This window comes from Pseudoliparis swirei, chromosome 15, assembly GCF_029220125.1.
Source record: "Pseudoliparis swirei isolate HS2019 ecotype Mariana Trench chromosome 15, NWPU_hadal_v1, whole genome shotgun sequence".
Classification (NCBI taxonomy): domain Eukaryota; kingdom Metazoa; phylum Chordata; class Actinopteri; order Perciformes; family Liparidae; genus Pseudoliparis; species Pseudoliparis swirei.
In genome coordinates this window covers 4815302-4840225 of record NC_079402.1, presented here as the reverse complement: position 1 = coordinate 4840225, position 24924 = coordinate 4815302, and the positions used below count along the sequence as shown (strand labels likewise).

The following is a 24924-nucleotide window of genomic DNA, read 5'->3' as shown; positions in this document are numbered from 1 at the left end:
CATTGTCGAATTTATATTTGGGATCAATAGAAAAGCAAAAACTCAAATTAAAGAGACTCAGGGATTAGGAACAATAGACAATGGAAAATAAAGTCATCATCAATAATCAATGCAATATTTAACCTTTGACAAGTTCAGGATCAATAGCTACCAAAGGAAACCAACACAAGTTTTTATTCTATTTTAAAGTAGTAATATTGTTCTATTAATATAGTAATTACACCCCCCCCCCCCCCCCTGAGATCCTGCTCCTCGTAGATCTTTGCAGAGGTCATCTTCACATCACCCCACTAGACCTCCATCTCCTCCTCCTCTCCCGCCTCCGAGGGATTAGTGCAGAACGTAAGAGTGCGACATCTTCTTGTTTTTTTCGCCCGCCATGCAACACATCCGTCACCGTGGCGTTCAGAGAGGAGGCGCTGACGGGCCGGCGCGGGCCCCCCACGCAGCCTAACCTAACGGGGAGAAGAAGAAGAAGAAGAAGAAGAAGAAGAAGAAGAAGAAGAAGAGCGCACACGGTGAACCAGGCCACCTCAATTAAAACATCAAACATCTCCTCTCGGCGCTGATGTTTGAATGAGTTCCATCTTCTCTCCATTTCTAGCTCCTATTCACACGGACTGTGAAAGGAGGAATATATTCCGGCAATGACGGCAGATTTCAGAAGGTCATCCGCAGCCATGTGACGGTGGAGAAAACCCAAACAACCTCGATCTTTTTAAATATACATAACAGAAATATATCGGAATCTGAAGTAAATCTCGTTTTTGAATATTCATGAATCAATAAAGCCTGGAAAACCCTCACAACATATCCATTTCAGAGATGTCCGAGTGGCGTGCGTGTTGCTCTCGGACGGACGGCTTGTGGTTTGAAGTATTTCCCTCTCACAGGAAGTGAAGGTGATCACATGCACATTCCATCTGGGTGAGGCGCCCTTCGTTCTAGAAGGAGTCTACGCTCGCCCCCACGCGCCAGTTAAAGGTCACGCTCAAGGTCATTGAAGCACGGCGGCCACTCGGCCAAGCTGGAACCATGCTTCTCCTTTTCTGGACGGTTCAACTCTCACAGTGCAGTCTTTATCGTATTTATTGATTAATTACCCCCAAAATAAATTTTAAAAAGGTGACGGGTGGTTGGCGGTGTTCTTAACCCTCCTGTTACCTTTAGGGTCAATTTGACCCCATTCAATGTTTAATGTCGGTGTTCTTTCGGGTCAATTTGACCCCAGGCTGTTTTTCACTGTGTCAAACATATAAGAAATATCAACTTTTTTATATATTTAAAGGGCTATTTAGGTAGTCAACAAACAAACATAAAGTACCTCACACTTAAACTTGGAAAACAATATTAATTCTAATAATTTTCTGGAGGTTTTAATTGCTGGGGTCAAATTGACCCCAAGGGTAAAATATGTCAGTAAATATAAAGGTAACAGGAGGGTTCAACATTGAATGGGGTCAAATTGAGGAGGGTTAAAGGGAACAGGAAGTTGTAGTTATCGAAGCTCGAACTATTGTTTATGCCCTCTAATCAAAACGGTCAGATGTCAGAGAAATCAGAGCACTCTAAAATAATAATATTTAATTGATATAGCGCTTTTATGGTAGTCAAAGACACTTTACACGTTACATCCATTCCCCGTTGACGCAGCTACGGGGAGCAATTCAGGGTTAAGTGTCTTTCTCAAGGACACATCGACGAGGGCGGGGATTGAACCTCCAACCCCCGGATTGAAAGACGGACCTGCTACCCACAGTCACCGCAAACACACTACACCGAGATTCATCGTGAGGGTATTCTATAGAAAATGGACGCTTCCTGTGAGCACAGAGCCTTAAAAATCACGTTTTCTGAGTTAACTTCAGGATCAAAGGCAATCCGTTCATATTTGTGCGTGCACCACATCGCAAAACAGGAAGTGGTCATCGTCTGATTCGGCATAATCACGCCAATATAGCCATAATGTTCACACTTCATCCATGTCGCTGTTACACTTTGGAGGTGAATGGAATCGTGTTCAAAGAAGCAGCCGCCGCGGTAGCAACCCCGATCCTCCATTATTTAGCAGGCGAACTCCGACTACTTTTTTATTTATTCACAGCACTTAATCATTTATTTCCCCGTCTCGGCGGTCTAAAGCTCCCATGGTTATTAACTCCATCGATATGGGCCCGTTGCCAAAGCGTATTCCTGCCCAGGCTCCTCCGCTGCCTCGGTAAGTTCCCCCCCACCAGAACAATAATTGCTTTTCCAGAACAAAGGCATTTGCGATGTTCGGGCTCCCCAAAGCATCGGGGCCTTCCTTTCCCCGCGAGGCTCTCCTCTCCACGGTGGCGCCCTGCGCTCTGCTGGCGGCTTGACTAATTAAAGGTCAGTCAGCTAGCTGGGTGCCAAAGAGGCAGAAACACGTTAAAGGGAAATGCCGCTCAATAACGCCGCTCGGTGGAGGGGCCCCACCAATAAGGGAGGGGGGCCCGGGAGAGGTAATGAGCTGGTCCCGATGTGACCCGGTGTGTCTCTCAGCTTAAAGTGGACATAGGAGGCTTCTTCTTCTTCTTCTTCTTCTGACCCGGTAACAGGATCCATCCCGTGAGTTAAGTTGTTCATCCCATGTGTGTGTGTGTGCTTGTGTTCTCCCCCCCCCCCCCCCCCCCAGTGAGCACGACTTGGGTGAGGATGACATCTACGACTGTGTGCCGTGTGAGGACGACGGCGACGACATCTACGAGGACATCATTAAGGTGGAAGTACGACAACCCATGGTGAGAACACGACTTCCCGCTCTTTATCATTAGGTTTTTTTAAATTGAATAAACGATGGTGTGATTGTCTCTGGCGTTCGATTTGCCGCTCACTGAAAGGTCTATGACTGAAATGTTGTCACCGTCGACCAGTGGTTCTCAAACTGTGGGCCGCGCCCCTCTAGTGGGGCGCAGTGGTACTACAGGAAATGCAGAAAGACCTTTCCTGAGAACTGCACATATTAAACACGTCCAAAGTACACACACGTTTTCCACAAGTTGCACTTATTGTTATTATCTTGAAAAGAAATGAGGTTAATTGCAGCTACAATAAGCTATTTTTCTGCCAGTGTGCTTTTAACTTCATTTGCATTGTTCTAAAAAAAGATATTGCACATTTGGTTTTCTTGAAAGTGATTTAAATAGTCTTTATTCTATTATTTGAAAAAGCACAGATGAAGGAGTCATACAAATTTATTTAGATAACAAGTCAGCATGGATCATTTGTTCAGGGCATGAACATTGTTCTTCCTCCAGAGTGGGCGCGACAGACCAAGTTTGAGAACCACTGCATCAGACACAGATGCTTGTTTACCTGGAGTCCATCAGACAATATGTATTACCAGGAGAGATGCAACAAACTAATAGTGCAAACGAGAGGCAACACACACACACACACACACACACACACACACACACACACACACGCGCTGCTCGGAGGAAGACTTGCCTTCGTATTTGCATGATGTCGTATCTCTAAACACACTCGCTTGGTTCTCTGACACAACCGGTGATTAATTTGACCTCTGACCTGTGCTGCTTTGCCCTTCCCATGCTGCAGATCAGATACATGCAGGTGAGTGGCGCTGAGCTCGCGACTCACCTCACGCCGTCACGCTAACGCTCCCTCCCACCACTTCATTTAGAAAACTAGAACGGGCACTCGGTAGAGTGCATACCTTCACAAGATTGGGCATTGAATTATGAAAATTGTGGCATTAGTTGCATGCCAATTGGATAAAAATTGACCGTGCTATGGTAAAAAGAAGATTTTGACCTTTCCATGACCTTGACCTTTGGCTCGATTGATCCCAAAATCTAATCAAATGGTCCCCGGATAATAACCAAACATCCCACCAAATTTCATGCGATTCGGTTTAAAACGTTTTTTGTTATGCGAGTAACACGCATACAAATAAATAAATAAATAAATACACGGCGATCAAAACATAACCTTCCGCATTTTCAATGCGAAGGTAATAACTGAGAGCATCCCATGAGAGAAATGGCCTGCTGCCGGTTAGATTATTGACCTGTGTCTGGGTCGCGGGGGGGGGGGGGGGGGGGTCTAAAGGGGACGCCATACGGTCCAAGAGTGGGACTTCAGCTGCAGTGTTAACGAGGGATGGGGATCGTTTATTCTTTCTTTTTTGGATACCGGTGCTAAACCGGGACTTTTGAAACGATACCGGTGCCTAAACTGTTACTTAAAAAAAGAAGAAGCACAAAACGATGATTGACAATGACGACATTAAAAACCTCTTCGGCCATATTCCCTGTAAAAGCCGCTGTCATGGCCGCACTGAAAAAAAACCGTATATCCGACTGTCGCGCTCGTAGCGCACGCTAGCTCGCGCTAGCTCGCTTAAACATGGTTATAATGCCTCAGGGCTCTCAAGTTCTGCTGTGAGGTGCCCCTTATCAGCCAATCAAAAAAAAGAAATGGGCTACACAATAGCCAATCAGAAAACCCCCCGTATCTGTTGTATCTGGGTAAGATTTAATCCAGCAACCAATGAAAATAAAGCATCCTGGAATTGCGCGCGACTGACTGATATCCGAAAATTTCGAAATGTCATTCTTGCCTGTCTTCAAAACTTCAGAGCCCTGATGCCTGATTTATTATTTGTTGGCCAACTTTTCTAAATACAAGCCTTGCAAATCAACGTTACGGTGCTAATCTGAGTCAAGGCTGCTCTTGTCATCATCGGTTTGTCAACGGTTTAATCGATGCTTCATGAAATGTGACGTGTTCCCACCTCCACACGCAATTATGTTGGTGCATTTGCTGCATGTCGCATTGTTATAATCTTTTTTTTTTAGAAATACATCCAAACTTTGGCCGTGTACCTTTCTAGCTGGCTACTCTAGCTCTATATAAATGATAGGCCATCGTAAACCACGTTGGCACCGGTTTTTCGGGACCCGACCCTCGTGTTAACGGACATCAGCGCGGTCTCACCAGCTGCCACATCGAAACGCACGAGAGACAAATAGACGTTTACCCTGCTGGCTCGGAGCCCTGCTTCTGATTGGTTGATTACATTCTGGATTGCGGCCTTGCGTAGACTTGCATGTATAAATTGGTACAAATCTGTTCCAGATGGCTCCGTTAGTAACGCCACAGTCAGGCCCGCTCAAATCACTCGCACAACATCGAAACGAAGCCTCTCTCGCCCGTTCCATGCATACATTTCACTCTCATAATCAACTTATGATGTACATCTTAAACCTCTTGGTTCGGCTCAGGGTGGAACAAATCTGTATTCGGGTTCAAATAAGTACACTTTTTTGCTTACTTGGCGTTTTGTAAAGACTGGAAAGTTGCGCAACAAAACTACAACAACAAAACTGAACATTCCTTTTGATTATGCTCTAAAACGGGGCCTCCTGGGTTATAGTCCTGTGTTCGTCTGACCCTGTGCACACCGTCTCGCCATTTACATTACGTCAGCAAAGGAAGGATTTGCTGTCTCGTGCAGATGCGAGAGGTCTGGGAGGGAGACCGGGTTTATATATATATACACTACCGTTCAAAAGTTTGGGGTCACTTAGAAATGTCTTTATTTTTCAAAGAAAAGCACTGTTTTTTCAATAAAGATAACATTAATCAAAAATCCACACTATACATTGTTAATGTGGTAAATGACTATTCTAGGTGGAAACGTCTGGTTTCTAATGAAATATCTCCATAGGTGTATAGAGGCCCATTTCCATCAACTATCACTCCAGTGTTCTAATGGTACATTGTGTTTGCTAATCGCCTTAGAAGACTAATATCTGATTAGAAAACCCTTGCAATTATGTTAGCACAGCTGAAAACAGTTATGCTGGTGATATAAGCTATACAACTGGCCTTCCTTTGAGCTTGAAGTTTGAAGAACAAAATTAATACTTCAAATATTAATCATTATTTCTAACCTTGTCAATGTCATGACTATATTTTATATTCATTTGATAAATAAAAGTGTGATTTTTCATGGAAGACACGAAATTGTCAGGGTGATCCCAAACTTTTGAACGGTAGTGTACATATATATATATGTATATATATATATATTCATGTGCATACAAGAAAGGAAAAAAAGAAGCTCATACGTTTCCCTTTTCTCCCTCATCACCATCCCACTCTGCTCCTTGGCAGCACACTGCAGTCATATATAACCTGAGGGATATCGCTGTAGCTCACTAATTATGCATATTGTTAACCGCTTTAGATCGTAATGCATTTCCCCCCCTGGTTTTACTAGCTGTTGCATTCCATTCATTTGTAGACTGTATGAAAATCAATTAGAAAATCCAATCAAATTCTATTTTTGTTTAGTTTTTTTGTTTTGCCCAGGACTCCCTGGAAAGCAGAAGTGATTGTGAATAGATTATCCTGTTGAAATAAAGTAGAACCGACTCTAGAAAGCAGCTCGAGTCGAGCGTGATCCATCATGGTCCACGGCGTTCGTTGTCGTCAGTGTTTCATTACGGCGGCGCGGTAAACTGATTGGGAAAAGTCGGCACTGCATCATCTCATACGTATGATGTCGTTTAATAGAATACACAACTCCAGCAATGGAAATGAATAGAAACCATTGACCGCCTGCAATGGTGTACGAAAAAGAAAAAAAGGAACACTGCATATTTTGCAAAATGCTGAGTTATGATGAAATATGTGTTTGGAGAATTGACTAAAAACCTAAAAAGCCACAGGTATGGTCCTTTAAAAAAATATATATACAATTAAAGAAGAAACTGTATGTCAAACATTCAGAGAGATAATCAATGTTTTTTTATATTACAGATTTATCTTAACCGTAAGCATGAATATCATGGCATTCCATGCAATCACACACACACAAAAAGAGCGCCAAACCTCATAACCATCCAGAAAACAACAGTGAACAAATGTCGGCTATGAGAAAAGATAACCAAAGAGTATAATTGTCATAAACTCATTATATTTCCTGCCCTCGTCGTAGAAAATGGGCATGACGGAAGACGACAAGAGAAATTGCTGCTTAGTGGAGATCAAGGAGACGGAGGCAAAGTACTACAAGACGTTGGAGGACATTGAGAAGGTGAGTGCACAATGAAACGCCGTGTTGGAGTTCCCCTTTTGTCTGTTTCTTCTTTGTTGGTGTCTCCGGCTCCGTGGACCGGGTGCCAGAATAGAAATGTCAGCTGTCGGCACAGTAATTGGAGGGCGCAAATGTCACGGGAGCTGGTCAAATGGGTTTACAGGGTTTGTAAGGAAACCTGGAAAAGTCGTGGAATTTTAAAATGGTTATTTCCAGGCCTGGAAAAGTCGTTGAAAAAATTTGTACAAACCAGGAAATTTACAATTTTTTTTGGGGGGCAATTTTTTACCCCACTGACTGAAATCCAAAGGTGTTTAAAAAGAAATGGGCGGCACTTTTTGAAACTTGTGAAATAACTTTTAACCTTTGTTAAATAATAATAAATGTACTTATTTTGGGTTACAGTATATGAACAATTGTCATACACATGGGAATAATAAGACTATTAGACAGTAGTCTACAGAGTCAAAGTGTTTTCTGAGATTTAAAAACACAAAAACAAACAGAAAACATAAATCGGAGGACCATATTAAATGTTTTAAACAGCTATTAACACTTCTAAGTTATTTCTTAGTTTTTTTATAATTAAACATTATATTTATTGATTTTGTTTTGTGTACCTACCTAGTACAGGCAATACAGATGGGACAAACAGAACAAAAACAAAACGCGATTAAATTATCTAAATTATGGGGGCATCTTTTCCCTTCTCCTAATTATATTGGGGGCAACATTATATTTCTCAGGGGCAGTTTGGCCCTTTTCCCTCGTGGGGATATATTGGTGTTGTTGTATCCACGATCCAGCAAGAGAACCCGCCCACCCTCTGAAAAAATATGTGTTCTATGTACCCATATCACAAGTGTGTATGTGAGAATTCAATATTATTTTCAATGCGTCCAATGGTGTGTTTTCCACCCGCCCGTCCCCTTGATGGACTGCTGCACACCGCCCGTTAGCGTTCACCGGCGCGATGTAACGAGCCGTCGTCGAGACCGCCGCCTGCTCACGCCTCACTTTCCGCGTTGACAGATTTAAATGCGAGAATTTTGATGGAGCGCCGCAAATCACCCCGCTCGCCGCTAATTTCATTAAACTAAATGTGCGTCCTGTGTTTGGCGCGCCGGTCCAGCGCGGGACTAAAAAAAGGCGGATGAATAACCCTCTCGTGAGCGGCGGACTCGTTAGGCTTAATTGAGTTGGGGGTTAATAAAGCCTCATTTCTTCATTTATTGCTCCGTTGATCTATTTGTTATTGTTTATGATGATGGAATGTGACAACCGTAATGCAATGTTGGGGAAACAATAGGCGAGTTTATCTTCTGCGAGGCATAAGTGCAGCGTCGGGAAAGAGCTTCATACTGTGAACCGAGCTACAGAGTTCTGACCTGAAATCTAATAACCTGTGAACAACGATGCAATGAATGAATCAGATCGGCCAGATCTTCACTGTATTTCATCCATATGTCGCACCCTGAAATATGTAATGTCATATATCTTACTGATTTAATACAACTATGTATATTTTTTAGAATTGACATTAAATGTGTGTTTTTTTATGAATTCATGTGTTGTGCCTATATTTGAGAGCGTTGATCACCTGTGCACATACTATCTTTAAGAGAGGGGCGCTTTCTCTTTAAGAGAGGGGCACTGTCTCTTTAAGAGAGTGGCACCGTCCCTTGGAGAGAGGGGCACCATCCCTTTAAGAGAGGGGCGCTGTCTCTTTAAGAGAGTGGCACCGTCCCTTTAAGAGAGGGGCGCTGTCTCTTTAAGAGAGTGGCACCGTTGCTTTAAGAGAGGGGCACCGTCTCTTTAAGAGAGGGGCACAGGGGCGCTGTCTCTTTAAGAGAGGGGCCCTGTCTCTTTGAAAGATGGGCGCAGTCTCTTTAAGAGAGGGGGGCACTGTCTCTTTAAGAGAAGGGTGTGAAGGGCAAGGTGCAGTAAGCAGGTTGAAGACAAAACAACTTATACTTGTTTTAAACCGTAAACGTGTGAAATAAAAGTTGCAAACAGAAGAAAGACGTGTCTCTGAAGACATATCCGGTCCTCGTTATGATGTTCCCGATGTGTCTCTGGTTTTCTCTTCAGAACTACATGATCCCGTTGAAGCAGGTCATGACTCCACAGGACATGGAGGCTATCTTCGTCAATCTGGAGGTGAGAACCTGCTCTGGCAACACTTTGATTTGCACCGCGATCTCAGTTCAATGTATTCATCACAACACGGGGGACAAAATATGTATTTTCAATTCCGCCTGTGGCTCCTGGAGTGTAATTCTTGATCAATAGTCAATCGACGAGACAATCAAAACCAACGTTTTCAGTATTGAACTAATTACCAAACTGTGAATGCCTAAAGGAACATTTGGGATCAATTTATTTGGATAGTCTGCCACCAAATATTCTACAGAGCAGTTTCTAACACGTGAGCTTTGTAGTTCAGATTCAATAATTCATCTTTATATCTGTACAAATTTTAAATGACAATTCATCAACACACACCAAATGAGTTGAATGAATATAAAATATGTTGAACATAATACAAACCACAAGTCTTTGTTGAAGCTTCTCGTGGTTATCTTGATGTTAAACAATTTGTATATTGAAATGTTCTACAGATGTTTTACCATGAAATATCAACTTATGTGTGATACCGTGAGAATCACGTGTACATCTACAGTGTGAGTGGTTCTTTCAATGTTAATAACTATGTGTAAAGGATGCACGGTTGTACAATGGGTGGATTCTAATGTGTGTGATGATGTGCACTCAGGATGTAATCAAAGTCCACCTGGCCCTCCTGCAAGCCATCGACCTGAACATGGTCAGCGGAGGAAGCGGCCTGGGGAAGATCTTCCTTGAATTCAAGGAAAGGTGAGTAACCCTCAACGCGTTTAACTCGTTGATCCCTTCACAGGAAGATGCTGTTCTTCTTTTGGGTCTCGGAAACCCACGTTCCCTTTTTTAAAGTCAGGATGCTGCATCATGTTGAGTCTCCACGGATTGGTTAGAGAGAGGAAGGGTGGGTTTAGTGTTCAAAGAATAAACTAATTAAAACTAAATTGAGAAAAAATGAGAGACTGTGGAGAGAAAGGTATTGCCCCTTTAATTAAATTCAGTTTATTTTATATAGCCTAATATTATGAATTACCTTCAGAGGGCTTTACAATTCCGTACACATACGTCATCCCTGACCTTTGACCTCACATCAGATCCGGAAAAACTTCCAAAAAATTGGGAAAAAAAACTTTCACATGACGAAAAGAGAAGAAACCTTCAGGAGAGCAGAACAGAGGAGGATCCCTCTCCAGGATGGACAGAAGCAATAGATGTGTCATGTGACCAGAATAAACAGCATTTATATGTGCAACCATATAAATTACTTGAAAATATAATTTATTTAATCCTTTTAAATTATTAATTTCCTGCTACCTCTACACAGTTTGTTATTGCCTATTTCATTTCTCATATTAATTAAAATATTTTTGATATATATATATATATATTTATCTAGCATGGAGGGGCCTACACCTACATGTGATCCTAAATTTGAATATTCATTCTGCACACACGCTGTTTCACTTGAAAGCCATGTTTTTTTCCGTGCATCATGGGAGAAAAGAGATCTCCATCATGTGGATGATTTGCATCCCTGAGGGCGAGCAGTGATTTTGCCTCCCCGCCGTGCCGAGCGCGCTGCTTCATAGGTAATGGTGATGATGCCGATGATGGCTTCTGGCTCCGGTCATAATTCCATACGCAGCCGGCGGATATGCCACTCTGCTTGAACGACTCACCCATTACCGCAAGAGTGAGTAACACATCACCAAATGGGTGTGCGTACCTGTCCTTGCAGACACACACACACGCACACACACAACCACTCATACTCTATCTCCTTGGCTGTTCAGGTCATCTGACTCTCTGATCTGATTGAGTTTGGAAACATTCATTTGCACACAATCCAAGATAAAGTCAAGCTAGGAATTATCATTATTATAATTAATTAGTGGTGTGATTTAAGCTCCATCTTTTGGTGTTGCCAGGTTCTTTCTTTTGGACTAAATGTGGACAAAAAATATATTTAAAAAAGTACTTTACTTGCAAAGTAACCTTAATCGTAGATCCGGGGATTGTTGAACATCAAAACTATTGACATTATCTTAAAACATCCTCTGTTTTTAACATCATCGACAAGCTGTTGACGACCTTTTGATTTTCTCCTATTCACACATGCATTCCTATCTTAATTCCACTCCCACACAAAATAATCCTGTCCCATCCCAATCTCAGAAGAAAGACTCTCATCCCAACCTGCTCTGGTGTTAAGATGCTCTGTGAACATTAAAACTGACGTCTCATTCCAATGATTCCCATCACGTGATGGAGATTGAACTTGTCTTCCGTCCCGAGGGGGAAACCCCCAAAGGACCCCGTGACCCACAGGGTTGTTAGCCTCTAGAGGTCGAGTGCTGATAACACAAGGTCAAGCATTTTCTTCATGGACCTTTTCCGTGCACGAGGACACGACCGCGTTCCAACGAGAACCTCGGAACTAAGTTTCCCAAACCGCGAAAAAAACGAGCCACGGATTAAAAAGTACACACAGTACACACACTCCCCAGTTTGTTTTGAAATAGACATTAACCTTATATCTCAGACGGAAATAACTCGACATTCATCTTCTATTCAAAAACAAAAATGCCGATGACACATCGTTCTTTGTCGGTGTTTACCTTTTTTTTCCCGTGACATTCTCAGAAATGAGAAGCGGGGGTTATTTTTAGGTAAAAAAACGCTTCATTAGATTTGCAGATTCTGTGCGTCACGGGCCTCGCCTGTGTGCGTGTGATTGACATGTACCGCCGGCTCATTGTGAGCCACCCGGGTGTCGATAAGCAACACGGCACCGCTCTCATCAGGCAACTCGGCGTGATTTTTTTCTTCCGAGCACCGGGCTTGGCATGCATAATTTGGTTATCTATGCGTGTAAGTCCAGGTGACCTTTACAACAATGTGCTTGTATCTTTTCTTTTATTCTTCGTCCTTTCTCTCGTTGACGCAAAGGATGAAGAGTTTTTTTTTCTTCCTTCTTCTTCTTCTGTTTGTCATTGAAATTCTTTTCGCCAACGCTGAAAATGTCACCGGTTTATCTCGACTACTTCACAGGTTTTTTTTTTAATTCGCCAGTACTAGGCTAAAGGGGAAAGGTGGGCTCACAGGAAGCTCCACAAACCAAATGGGCGTGTAAGTACCCTCTTGTTGATATCCCCATTTTCGATATCCCACCCCCCCCCCCACAACTCATTTCCGGAGTGCTCTCGGCTTTCCCGTTATCGCTGCGGTCCCCTAATCACGGCCGTTTCACGGAGGCCTTTGCTCTACGCTCTCCTCCATTTGCTTGTACGCTGGATTCGTTGAGTGGAGGTGAGGGGGTCCCGACGCCGTGCGTCGGAGACCATTAGCCCGCCTCCACGGCCTGTCACTTCTGGTTTGCTTGGAGATTGGCTCGGCACATAGAAGGCTTCCGGGAATGGTCGTGTGTGTGTGGGGGGGGGGGGGGGCAGTTACTCAAAATTGCATTTTATGGGGAAATAACATGCACGACGGCATCCTCATTATTCAAGGGGCCAGAGCGGCGGGGCCGAGTGCCGGCACTGGAAAAGAATTCAAACAAACACCTGCAAACTGTCAAATGAAAACTGAGTTCAGTAGCTCCGGCGTGGAGACGACGCCGTGTAGCTTCTTCGATTCATTATTATAGCCCGTCGGCAAACCTGTATTCCCATTTCTGCTTCAGGTGATAGACCTCATGCTTTTCACCTGTCCGTCCTTATTTCCACCCGTTCGTACGTCCCATTTCTCATAATCGGCGTGTCTCAGGGACGCCCTGAGGACATTTTTTTCCTAATTTGTCAAAGACGTCCGAGTGGAACTTGGTGTCCTTGTGAAACTCCGAAAAATAGTTTTGGCCATAGAAAAACAACATACTCCATCATGCTAACTAGTCCAATTTCACACGCATGATAACTAGTCCAATTTCACACACATACTAACTAGTCCAATTTCACACACATATTAACGAGTCCAATTTCACACACATGCTAACTAGTCCAATTTCACACACATACTAACTAGTCCAATTTCACACACATACTAACTAGTCCAATTTCACAGGCATGATAACTAGTCCAATTTCACACACATGCTAACTAGTCTAATTTCACACATACTAACTAGTCCAATTTCACACACATGCTAACTAGTCCAATTTCACACACATACTAACTAGTCCAATTTCACAGGCATGATAACTAGTCCAATTGCACACACATGCTAACTAGTCCAATTTCACACACATACTAACTAGTCCAATTTCACACACATGCTAACTAGTCCAATTTCACACACATGCTAACTAGTCCAATTTCACACACATGCTAACTAGTCCAATTTCACACACATACTAACTAGTCCAATTTCACACACATGCTAACTAGTCCAATTTCACACATACTAACTAGTCCAATTTCACACGCATACTAACTAGTCAAATTTCACACACATGCTAACTAGTCCAATTTCACACACATACTAACTTGTCCAATTTCACAGGCATGATAACTAGTCCAATTTCACACACATACTAACTGGTCCAATTTCACACGCATACTAACTTGTCCAATTTCACAGGCATGATAACTAGTCCAATTTCACACACATGCTAACTAGTCCAATTTCACACACATACTAACTAGTCCAATTTCACACGCATACTAACTAGTCAAATTTCACACACATGCTAACTAGTCCAATTTCACACATACTAACTTGTCCAATTTCACACACATGCTAACTAGTCCAATTTCACACACATGCTAACTGATCCAATTTCACACGCATACTAACTTGTCCAATTTCACAGGCATGATAACTAGTCCAATTTCACACACATACTAACTGGTCCAATTTCACACACATGCTAACTAGTCCAATTTCACACACATACTAACTTGTCCAATTTCACACACATGATAACAAGTCCAATTTCACACACATGCTAACTGATCCAATTTCACACGCATACTAACTTGTCCAATTTCACAGGCATGATAACTAGTCCAATTTCACACACATGCTAACTAGTCCAATTTCACACACATGTCTAATTGGATAAAAGGAAGCGATGCTGTAATGTTCTCGTGCAGAGTTTCCGAACTCTGACTTAACACCAAGCTAGACCCATGTTCAAGAAGACAGAGGCGTATACTCTACTCTTACTTGACTCTTTCCCTCTGTAACATGCTCTGGTGAAAACTGAAACAAAGACAATACAAACACTAAGTCTACATTCCCAAACATAGAGTGGTCAAATAAATACACATTGCCTCTTTGATGCTTCCCGGTGAAGCGTGCTTTTTCAACCCCAAGTGCTAAAATCGGACGTTATTTAACCGGATTAACCGGAACAGGAAGTGCCCAAACCGGACGTAGTTTAACCGGAAAACAATCATATTAATTATCCCTTGAAATTGACACAAGATTTAAACAAAACGAAAATATAAAAGAACCATAAAGGCAACTCGGATTCCATTTTGGAGAAACATGAATGTAAACTACAGTTGGCTGATTGGCAACTCTCAGTTCTGGTTAGAATAATGGAGACAATCGACAAAGAAGTCATTTGATGACCACAGAGCCCTCATGCAACCAGGCAGCACCACTAATGCTTCACTAAATGTTTCACCTTTGCAATCTCACTGCAATTATTAGGCCTGATAACAGTTTGAATACTTTATGCTGCACGAGACGCTGGAGTAATAATGAAAGTCACTCGCTCTGAAAGGTGTCGACGGTTGCTTTCATCGTTTTGGGGGCAAGGCCAATATAGAACTTAATTAGCTGGGACTATTCCAATTAATATTTAAAATGTCATTAAAATGCAGAGTCCTGATTTTTTTTTTGCCGTGCTCCTTTTCTTCCCTGTGTGTACAACGCGGTGTTTACGATCACAGCCGTGGTCTCAGTGAAGTGTTCACTTGTGGAGTCAGAAGTGGGCTTATCAGCGTTTACAGCTCCTAATTATGCACGACTGGGCCCCGAGTGGAGGCCCGCTGCCGTGTGCCATCAACCCCCCCCCCCCCCACAGCTTTGTTACGCTGCCTATCTCGGCGAGGAGGACAAAGCCTCTCACTAGCCTCTCAAGGCTGTTATTAACGATGTGAAATATATATAACTTGTGTCCAATGAGCCTGTTATTGCTCGACTAGTTGCGTGGGATTTGTTTTGTACCTTGGGTGTTATGTTTCGAAGCCAGATAGTGATGCTTTTCTTGTTTTTTTTTGCTTGTTTTTTTGCACAACAGAAAACAACATAGTGTTTTTTCTTCTTCTTTTAATCAATGTCATTCATTTTCTGTATAAAGTACAAAATATTGTGTTATTTTTCTATACGCTAGCGTTTTACTCCTCGCTGAAGACGCAACGAATCAAATGAAATCAACTCGCATTGATAAACACAGACACACGCAGTGAGATGGAGCCTCTGTATGAGGAGCAGTGGGCAGACAGATGGGCATCCAGTGCCTTGCTCAAGGGAGCCTCGTTATGCTTACGAGTGGGGATTCAGCCAGACTGTGATACAGAGTATACTCACCTCCCTTCATGTCACACACATCGACATCCAAATAGAGTGGATAGGATTATCCAACATAATAAACACTGTTGTGCTCGTGTGGATCTTTTCCAATTTCATACCCTTGTCGAAAAATACAAATTATTCAGCTTTACCATTTGAGAGCTCCAGTCTCATTCTGAATTTAGATTAGTGGCACATATATATATATATATATATATATATATATATATATATAGTTATGACAACGTTATTAGTAGAATAACTATATTATATATATCGTTATATATAACGATATATATATATATAGTTATGTCACCATTATTAGTGGCATAACTATATATATATATAATAGTTATGCCACTAATCTATATATATATATATATATATATTTATGCCACTAAATAAATTATATCTATATAGCATATATAATTATAATTTCTTTCTTTTCTCTTAATTTGTAAAAGCATAATTATTATTTGATATATATATATATATATATATAGTTATGACAACGTTATTAGTAGAATAACTATATTATATATATCGTTATATATAACGATATATATATATATAGTTATGTCACCATTATTAGTGGCATAACTATATATATATATAATAGTTATGCCACTAATCTATATATATATATATATATATATATATTTATGCCACTAAATAAATTATATCTATATAGCATATATAATTATAATTTCTTTCTTTTCTCTTAATTTGTAAAAGCATAATTATTATTTGATATATATACACATATATATACAGGACTGTCTCAGAAAATTAGAATATTGTGATAACGTTCTTTATTTTCTGTAAAAAAACAAAAATGTCATGCATTCTGGATTCATTACAAATCAACTGAAATATTGCAAGCCTTTTATTCTTTTAATATTGCTGATTATGGCTTACAGCATAAGAAAACTCTAAAATCCTATCTCATAAAATTTTAATATTTCCTCAGACCAAGTAAAAAAAAAGATTTATAACAGCTGAGTGTTTGTCAAGGCTCAGGAAACCCTTGCAGGTGTTTCGAGTTAATTAGACAATTCAAGTGATTTGTTTAATACCCTACTAGTATACTTTTCATGATATTCTAATATTTAGAGATAGGATATTTGAGTTTTCTGCTGTAAGCCATAATCAGCAATAAATCAGAATAAAGGCTTGCAATATTTCAGTTGATTTGTAATGAATCCAGAATAATTGCATTACAGAAAATAAAGAACTTCATCACAATATTCTAATTTTCTGAGACAGTCCTGTATATATATATATATATATATATATATATATATACACATATATATATAATTATAATTGCCTTTAAATTTCCAAATTAAAAGACCTGTGGAGTCTCTCATTTTTTAATGAATATCTTACTTTTGGGACACAACACTAAGCTGAAAAACACATTCAAATGACATATCACCGTTATATAAAGCAGTTGTATAACGTTTTTTATTTTCACATGGGGCTGACAAGGTGGCAAGGTGGAGCAGTTTGTAACTTTCTAAGGCCCCGTTGGGCTCATCCAAACTCGTTGTGCTTGGAAACGAGACTGGTGGGAGCCCTGAGAACAGATACACACACCGTGCAACCCCAAACTGCAATCTCCCAAAAAAGATAAAGGCCTCCGATATTCCAGCAGAGCGGTGTGCCGGCTGCCTGGTTGGACAGGCCGTTTGTTTGCTGCAAACGGAAACTTCAAAAGAGATTGAGTCCTCGGGCCTCTTGCTCCAGGCCCACATTCGTACTGATGAAAACACACACACACACACACTAAAGGATGGCCTTTATTTAAACTCTACCAGATAGGCCAACAAATCACGTCCATTGAATCGTCTCCATTGTGCCGTGAGAGAAAAACATCATTTTGGACCCTTTCAGTATCTGTTTCTTATTCTGCAAAAGTAGGAGGACTGGACCCACATCGAATTACACTGTGACAAAAATGCTAATGCATCTCGACGAGCACCTGGTCCCATAGTTTAGGATCTGGTGAACAAAGATCTGGCCTTCACACACTGGCCACGTCCTTCAAGAGCAACACGAAGCTGCTTCACTTTACTCATTTCTTTTTTCTTCATTTTCTGAGATGATCTTTACCTTTTTATCTTCAATCGTTCTACTTCCGGCTGTGAGACGACATCTTGGCGTCACTCAAACTGCTAAACGGCTCGAATGGTTCCCTCATTTCTCCTTCTGTCTCGATGTGTAGTCGTAGAGCATGAAGGGCGTCTCGTTGGATCCTCGCCACGCCGCGCCGTCTTATGATTGATCAAGACCCTCATTAATCTCAATCACTCCTGTTGGCCTGGAGGGGCGGTAGCAGAGGAGGGGGGGGGGGGGGCTGGCTGTCTCCCCTTGTGTGCATCACGTCTTAATAAGGGCCTCGTTAGCCTGGGGCCAGTTTAACCAGGGTCGGAGCCTCACTGCAGGGGGTAGGGGGGATCTATGTGGAGGAGAAGAAGAACACTGGCGAGGGAGATTGCTAAATTGTCATATTGTGTTTTGGGCCATCTGTTCACAATCTTAGATGCAGTGACACATCTTATTTTGATGTGGCATTTTTTTTAAACTAGTTAGAAATATTTCAGTGTTTCAATATTTGTTTGAACAACACTTTAAAGCAAAATAACTTCTACTGACAACACTTTATCAACCTTGATCGTGATCCTTTAACTATGAAAGGATCACGATAAAGGCGAAGCGTTGTGTCGGAGTAACACAAAAAGAAAAATGTTTCCCAATTGTATTTTATTTTATTTATTTTATTTATTTTATTTATTTTATTTATTTTATTTATTTTATTTATTTTATTTGTTGTCGCTTATTTGGATATTGATATTGATGTGTAGAGCGATGTCTAATGATATTTTTCATTATCAGTTAATCCGCTGATTATTTTCTCGATGATTTATGACAAGAAATTGAAAAAAGAGCCTCATAGATTGGAGGTCTTCAGAATGCTGCTTTTTGAGCAACGCTAATCAATAACTGTCAAATAAGTGTCACATTTGACAAAAATGGAAGCGGCAAATGTGGAAAAATGCTGATTCTCTGTTATCAATACATGAATTAATCGACTAAATGTCTCTAATTCTGTCCATAATCAGAACTTTATTTGTTACCTTCACATCTTTTAGTGGCCATGAGCGATAGGACCTTTAGAGGGCAGCATATCGCTTTAACCCTTGTGTTGCCTTCAGGTCATTTTGACCCGAATCAATATTACACCCTCCCCCCGCTTTTGGGTCATTTTGACCCGATTCAATGTTTCACCCTCCTGTTACCTTTATATTTACTAACATATTTTACCCTTTGGGTTCAATTTGACGCCAGCAATTAAAACCTCCAGAAAATTATTAGAATTAATATTGTTTTCCAAGTTTAAGTGTGAGGCACTTTCTGTTTGTTTGTTGACTACCGAAAGAACACCGACATTAAACATTGAATGGGGTCAAATTAATCCTAAAGCGGTGGGAGGGTGTAATATTGATTCGGGTCAAAATGACCCGAAGGCAACACAAGGGTTAAATCACTCCTCCCTTCATGGCACCACATCCAGAAGTTGTGTTTCCTGCTGCAAGAGGTCAAAAGGTCAAACGGTCACAGCCTATGACCCCCTTCTGCTATGGACTACGGGGGGGGTGGAAAATCAAATTTAAAAAAGAAGATGGGGGGGGGGGGATCCTTCTTGCTACGAGCACGGCTCTCCACACAACTTGAGCGCAATAACTCAAACGTGTGCGAAGAAGAACAGAAATCTACATGATGATGATGATGATGATGATGATGCTGCGGTTTTTATTTCCTGCCGCTCCTTCGCCCGCGTCGCAGAACTCTCCGGAAGGCTTGATTAGACTTCAGGGTGCCGGGCTCTCATCCAATCGAGATTCAGATGAGAGGAACCGGAGTACCGGTGCTACAAATGGGTGTGTGTGTGTGTGTGTGGGGGGGGGGGGGGGGGTCTCTACCAGCATTGCCAATGACCTACTTTGATTCAGTGAGCGAGGGAGCAATGTGTGCCACATGCGGTGGCGTCCTCCAGGCGCGATGACTTTGAAGTCACTCCCAGATCCGCCATTGTCGCGTCTAATATTGCGGCGCTCATATCCTCCTCATCATCATATCCTCAGAAAATTAAGATCCATTCTTCTGTTTTCTGTTCTCCCCGACACGCCGATAAGAGGAACTCTGATACATGCCAGCGTCTTTTCATTGGCTCATCGGCTGGAGGACGCCGCCGCACTCCTAATCATATTTATTCACGTATTCATTTATCTCCCCCCCCCCCCCCCCCCCACCAAACGACTCTCGGGGTGACCTCTCATATTGTTATTAAATCTTCAGTATTAATATGCGCTACACACTGCCGATAGCCACCGAACCAGTTCACGGCTAATTGTGGGACTCAAGCCGCCGTCTCTCTCGTTTGTGTCCCTGTGTGTGTTTTGTTTGATAAAGATATGCTATTCAAGAGCCTCATTAGTGCTGATTAAGGCTCATTTGCAAACCATACACGAGGCTTCGGAGGGGATTTACGAGCCCTCGTTGTTTTCCAAAACGTTCCCGTCTTCGCGGAGAAATCTCGGATTCAAAGTTCAAAGACATGAACCTTTCATGGTTTTAGAGTTGGAACATTTCTGAGACGTGCTCGGCTGCAGAAAGCCTTCGAGGGAACGCAGTTAACGGCTCGGAGGTGGAAGAGTCGAAGGACAAGCACGTGTCTTTTCAATATTCTTGTTTTATTGATAGAACAAATGTGATTCTCCTCATAGCACACAGAACGGATGGCAGAAGGAGCCGGCGGTCAAACGTGGACCTCTGATTATTCATATTTCATATTCATTGAATCACGCTGTTCATCTGGTCACATGACATCTATTTATTCTGTCCATCCTGGATGAAGGGATCCTCTCCTCCACCTTCCTCTCCTGAAGGTTTCTTCCCCTTTTTTCCCTATAAAAGGTTTTTTCCCGATTTTTTGGCAGTTTTTCCTGATGTGAGGTCAAAGGTCAGGGATGTCATATGTATACAGATTGTAAAGCCCTCTGAGGATAATTTGACATTTCTGATATTGGGCTGTACAGAAATGACTGAATTGAATTGAAATTGAAAGTTCCGTGGTCAGAAAGTTCCGTGTCATAAAATCTGTACAGATTGTAAAACCCAAATTTGTGATATTGGGCTCTATAAAAATAAGCGAACCGCTTGGTGGACGTCCCCGCGGAGGACGGCGGGCGTCTTCTGTCTTGACGGTGGTGTGTCGCCTCGTGTCCTCCGCCAGGTTGCTGATCTACGGCCAGTACTGCAGCCACATGGAGAACGCCCAGAAGACGCTGGATGAGCTCATCGCGACGCGGGAGGACGTCAAGATCACGGTGGAGGTAACGACCGCCGTCGCTCTCACCGCGAACACGTGACGGCAGCGTGGTTTAGAACATGTTCATGGAAAAGGGAAAAAAAGTTCCTCTTTTAAACGTGAATACAAATGACTTCCGGACCTGTGATGTGTCACCCTGAAAAAGGTTCACGGGTCATTTCTTGGAGGATCGTATGACATCATTTCGAAGCCACGAGACGATGCAAAGACTTCGAATACAACGTCTGCGTATTATTCCTTTGATTAATTAGTTTATTTTCCCAGTCTGTCACTGAGCACAATGAGGTGAATGGAGTTTTTTTTCTTAAAACAAAGCAGCCGTGTTTTTATTGGCAATTATGCAAATGTCTCCCAGTAGGATTCTATAGAATCTGACACCTCTAACAAAATCATTACGCATTAGCACGAAAGTCTTAATTTACAATTAAATACATAATGATGTTGAATAACTAATGAATGAAATTAATTCATTACATGTGGTCCAGATTTACCAGGGTCAGGGACACGTTTAGAGGGAATCAGAAAGGCAAATAATGTGATTTGCAAATAGGCGGTCATATCTAAGTTAAGTTAAGATCTTAAGTTCCAAATATTTTGTTCTACGGAATTTAACAAAAGTCCATTTACTATATATTGTATTTATACAGTCCACAGTGGGACTTCGAGAGATTAAATGTACTCAAGTTCTTACTGAGAAAAAGCTGTGTCACATATAGGATTTGATTCTGGAAGATGTACAGTTCATTTCTACTAATATTCTCTGATCTTCTTTAGAATAACCTAAAGAGACTAAAGAAGGAAGGCCAATGCCCTTCTGCGATATTCTGCAGGATTAAGCCGAATCAGCAGTGAAGCGCTAGTTAGTTTTGTAGTCCAAATAACTCTTGGGACTACAAAACTAACAAAAATTGACGCGACTACAGCCCGAGTAGTTGAGTAGTTGATTGATTGATTGATTGATATATTTATTTGTCGTTTGCCAGAGTACAGGTACAAAAGCATCGAAATTACAAGAAAGGGTGGATGAAAGATTACAGCATAACATGAGGGAAGAAGGCGAGAAAAAACACCAACCCCCCGACTATGCCCCGAGAGGGGTACAGTGTGGGAGCAGGAAAAAACACCTTAGCACACAAGCACATACATTTTAGACATGACTTGCAGTAGGAAGGGGAGGGAGGTAATCCAACAACTGGGTGATCTAAGCCCATCCATTGGGGCAGAAGGTAACCAGCACCGACAAGCAGCCAGCCGGTCCGGCGCCAACAGCAGCGCCAGCACAGCCCGTCCGGTCACACTGGGGTTAAAAGCAGGCGAAGGCGTGGGATGGGGAGGGGTAGTGAATGAATCAGTATTATTGAAAGTTTGTGTGCGTGTTCTGGTATGTCGTCCTCCCCAGGCCACAACAGACAGAGTTCTCAGTCCGCAAGATGGTCGTTGCCATGGAGATAGCCTTGAAAGGTCCTGGGAGAAAACAACAACAGGTGTCTGTGGATAGGGGAAGGAATGAGAGATTCTCGTTTCAGTGATCTTGGAGTTGTTGTTCCAGTAACGGCCTTGGCCGAGGCCCGTCAGGTAAGGGCCAAAGCAGATAAGATTGGGATTGTTTGGTCTTCCAGTAGCTGCATGTTTTGCGCAACCACTATTCCTCCATCTTCCTCCCGTTTGCCAATAAAATTTCAAATCGATCCACTTTCATTTGCAGAGCCGTCAGCTTCTCCACGATGTTATCATTCTGGCGGTTTAATGCCACAGTCTGAGTGCCAACAACTCTACCCAACGCGTCAATCATGTCGGGCAGCCTTAGGGGGCTTTTTACAGCTGTCACCGTTTCCTTAATTTTCCGATAAGCCAGGGCAGCGCCAAATCCAAACAGCAGAAATCCTGTAATCATAGTTCCGAATAGGTAGATGTCTTCTACGTCCTCCACGGAGAGTGGTGCTAGGCACAAGACCCGCCACTTCACCCACGCGTCCATCGTGTATCCAGCAACATTCGTCCCAGCAGGACAGGCAGGTTCCCCCGAACCCGAGCTTCGTCGAGAAGATGGTGTCAATGCGTTTAAGGACCAGTTGATTACGTCCATGGTTTTAGTTCAAGAGCGATGGGAGAGTCTCTCAAGTATAGAGACAGACAAGACATGACGAGAGAAGCCAAGCAGGGAAGGGAAGATCATGGGAAGGGGGAGGGAGAGAAAAAATGCGACCGCCTTCGGAGAGAGCCAGAGAAGAGTACACAGAGAGTTAGTAATGTGTGATGGAGAGATGTAAATTCATCCATAAGGAGAGAGAGAAGAGGAGAGAGGTGCTCAGTGTATCCTAGAGGAGATAGGAGCTCAGTGTATCCTAGAGGAGAGAGGTGCTCAGTGTATCCTAGAGGAGATAGGTGCTCAGTGTATCCTAGAGGAGATAGGAGTTCAGTGTATCCTAGAAGAGATAGGTGCTCAGTGTATCCTAGAGGAGATAGGTGCTCAGTGTATCCTAGAGGAGATAGGAGCTCAGTGTATCCTAGAGGAGATAGGAGCTCAGTGTATCCTAGAGGAGATAGGTGCTCAGTGTATCCTAGAGGAGATAGGTGCTCAGTGTATCCTAGAGGAGAGAGGTGCTCAGTGTATCCAAGAGGAGATAGGTGCTCAGTGTATCCTAGAGGAGAGAGGAGCTCAGTGTATCCTAGAGGAGATAGGAGCTCAGTGTATCCTAGAGGAGATAGGTGCTCAGTGTATCCTAGAGGAGAGAGGTGCTCAGTGTATCCAAGAGGAGATAGGTGCTCAGTGTATCCTAGAGGAGAGAGGAGCTCAGTGTATCCTAGAGGAGAGAGGTGCTCAGTGTATCCTAAACTGTCCCCTAGCAGCCTCTAAGCCTATAGCAGCATCTCTAGGGGCGGGACCAGGTGAACCTGATCCAGAACAACAGAAGCACCGACACACAAACGGCTGTGAGGGAATTCTCTTACAAAAGACGGTTTTATAGAGATGTATTGATGAATACAAATGTGTCCCCCCCCCCACCCCCCCGCTGCAGGAATGCACTCTGAAGGTGCAGGAGGGGAAGTTCAAGCTGCAGGACCTCCTGGTGGTGCCCATGCAGAGGGTGCTGAAGTATCACCTGCTGCTGAAGGTAGGAGGCCACCTCCATCGTCGCATGAGTTTGAAGGTCTCGTCCTAGCGAAAGCCCGCTCTTCATCACTTGGGTCGCATATAGCTATTTCACACTTTACTTTCCCATTTTTGAAATATTAAAACACGTGTTGGATTTACAGTGGTGACAGTGGCCCGAGTATCGAATAGGGTTGGGTACCGAAAACCAGGTGCCAATGGTGCCGATGGGGAGACCGTCGCCGGTTCCCCTGAAAACGTGGCGACCGATGATGACAAGCGCAGCCTGAACTCGGATTAGATTGATTGCAAGTCTTGCATTCATATAAGTAGGCCAACAAATAATACATTAGCCATTATAACCATGTTTAAGTTAGCTCGTAGCTAGCGCTAGCTCCGAGCTACGAGCCTGACAGTCTGATATCCGTTTGGTCAGTTGGTCATGATAATGGCTTTTACAGGGAATATGGCCGAAGAGGTTTTTAATGTCCTCATTGTGCTTTTTTTATTTTTTTTAGCTCGCCATCGCCATCTAATACAAAGTGGTATCAGCTCAAAAACCTGACCGCTGTCTGCACCCAATCGAAACAGGAAGTGGCCACCCTTGACCCGGATATTTATCAGGACTCGGGTCCTGGATTGGACAATTAAAAGATTTGCCTCCCTGAGCCAATCAGTGGGTTACAATGACATCATCGGTCT

The 24924-nt window shown here is 42.5% G+C and overlaps 1 protein-coding gene across 9 annotated transcripts in view; it reads left to right on the top strand.

The window, feature by feature from the left end:
- Positions 1–24924, top strand: part of vav2 (vav 2 guanine nucleotide exchange factor) — a 195865-nt gene that overhangs the window by 148564 nt on the left and 22377 nt on the right. For all 9 annotated transcript variants that reach the window (XM_056431788.1, XM_056431786.1, XM_056431783.1 and 6 more), the window contains exons 5-10: positions 2660–2765; positions 6995–7093; positions 9185–9253; positions 9870–9970; positions 21033–21132; positions 24149–24244. In XM_056431788.1, the coding sequence (XP_056287763.1) occupies positions 2660–2765; positions 6995–7093; positions 9185–9253; positions 9870–9970; positions 21033–21132; positions 24149–24244 (571 nt within the window). The remainder of the gene's footprint in view (positions 1–2659; positions 2766–6994; positions 7094–9184; positions 9254–9869; positions 9971–21032; positions 21133–24148; positions 24245–24924) is intronic.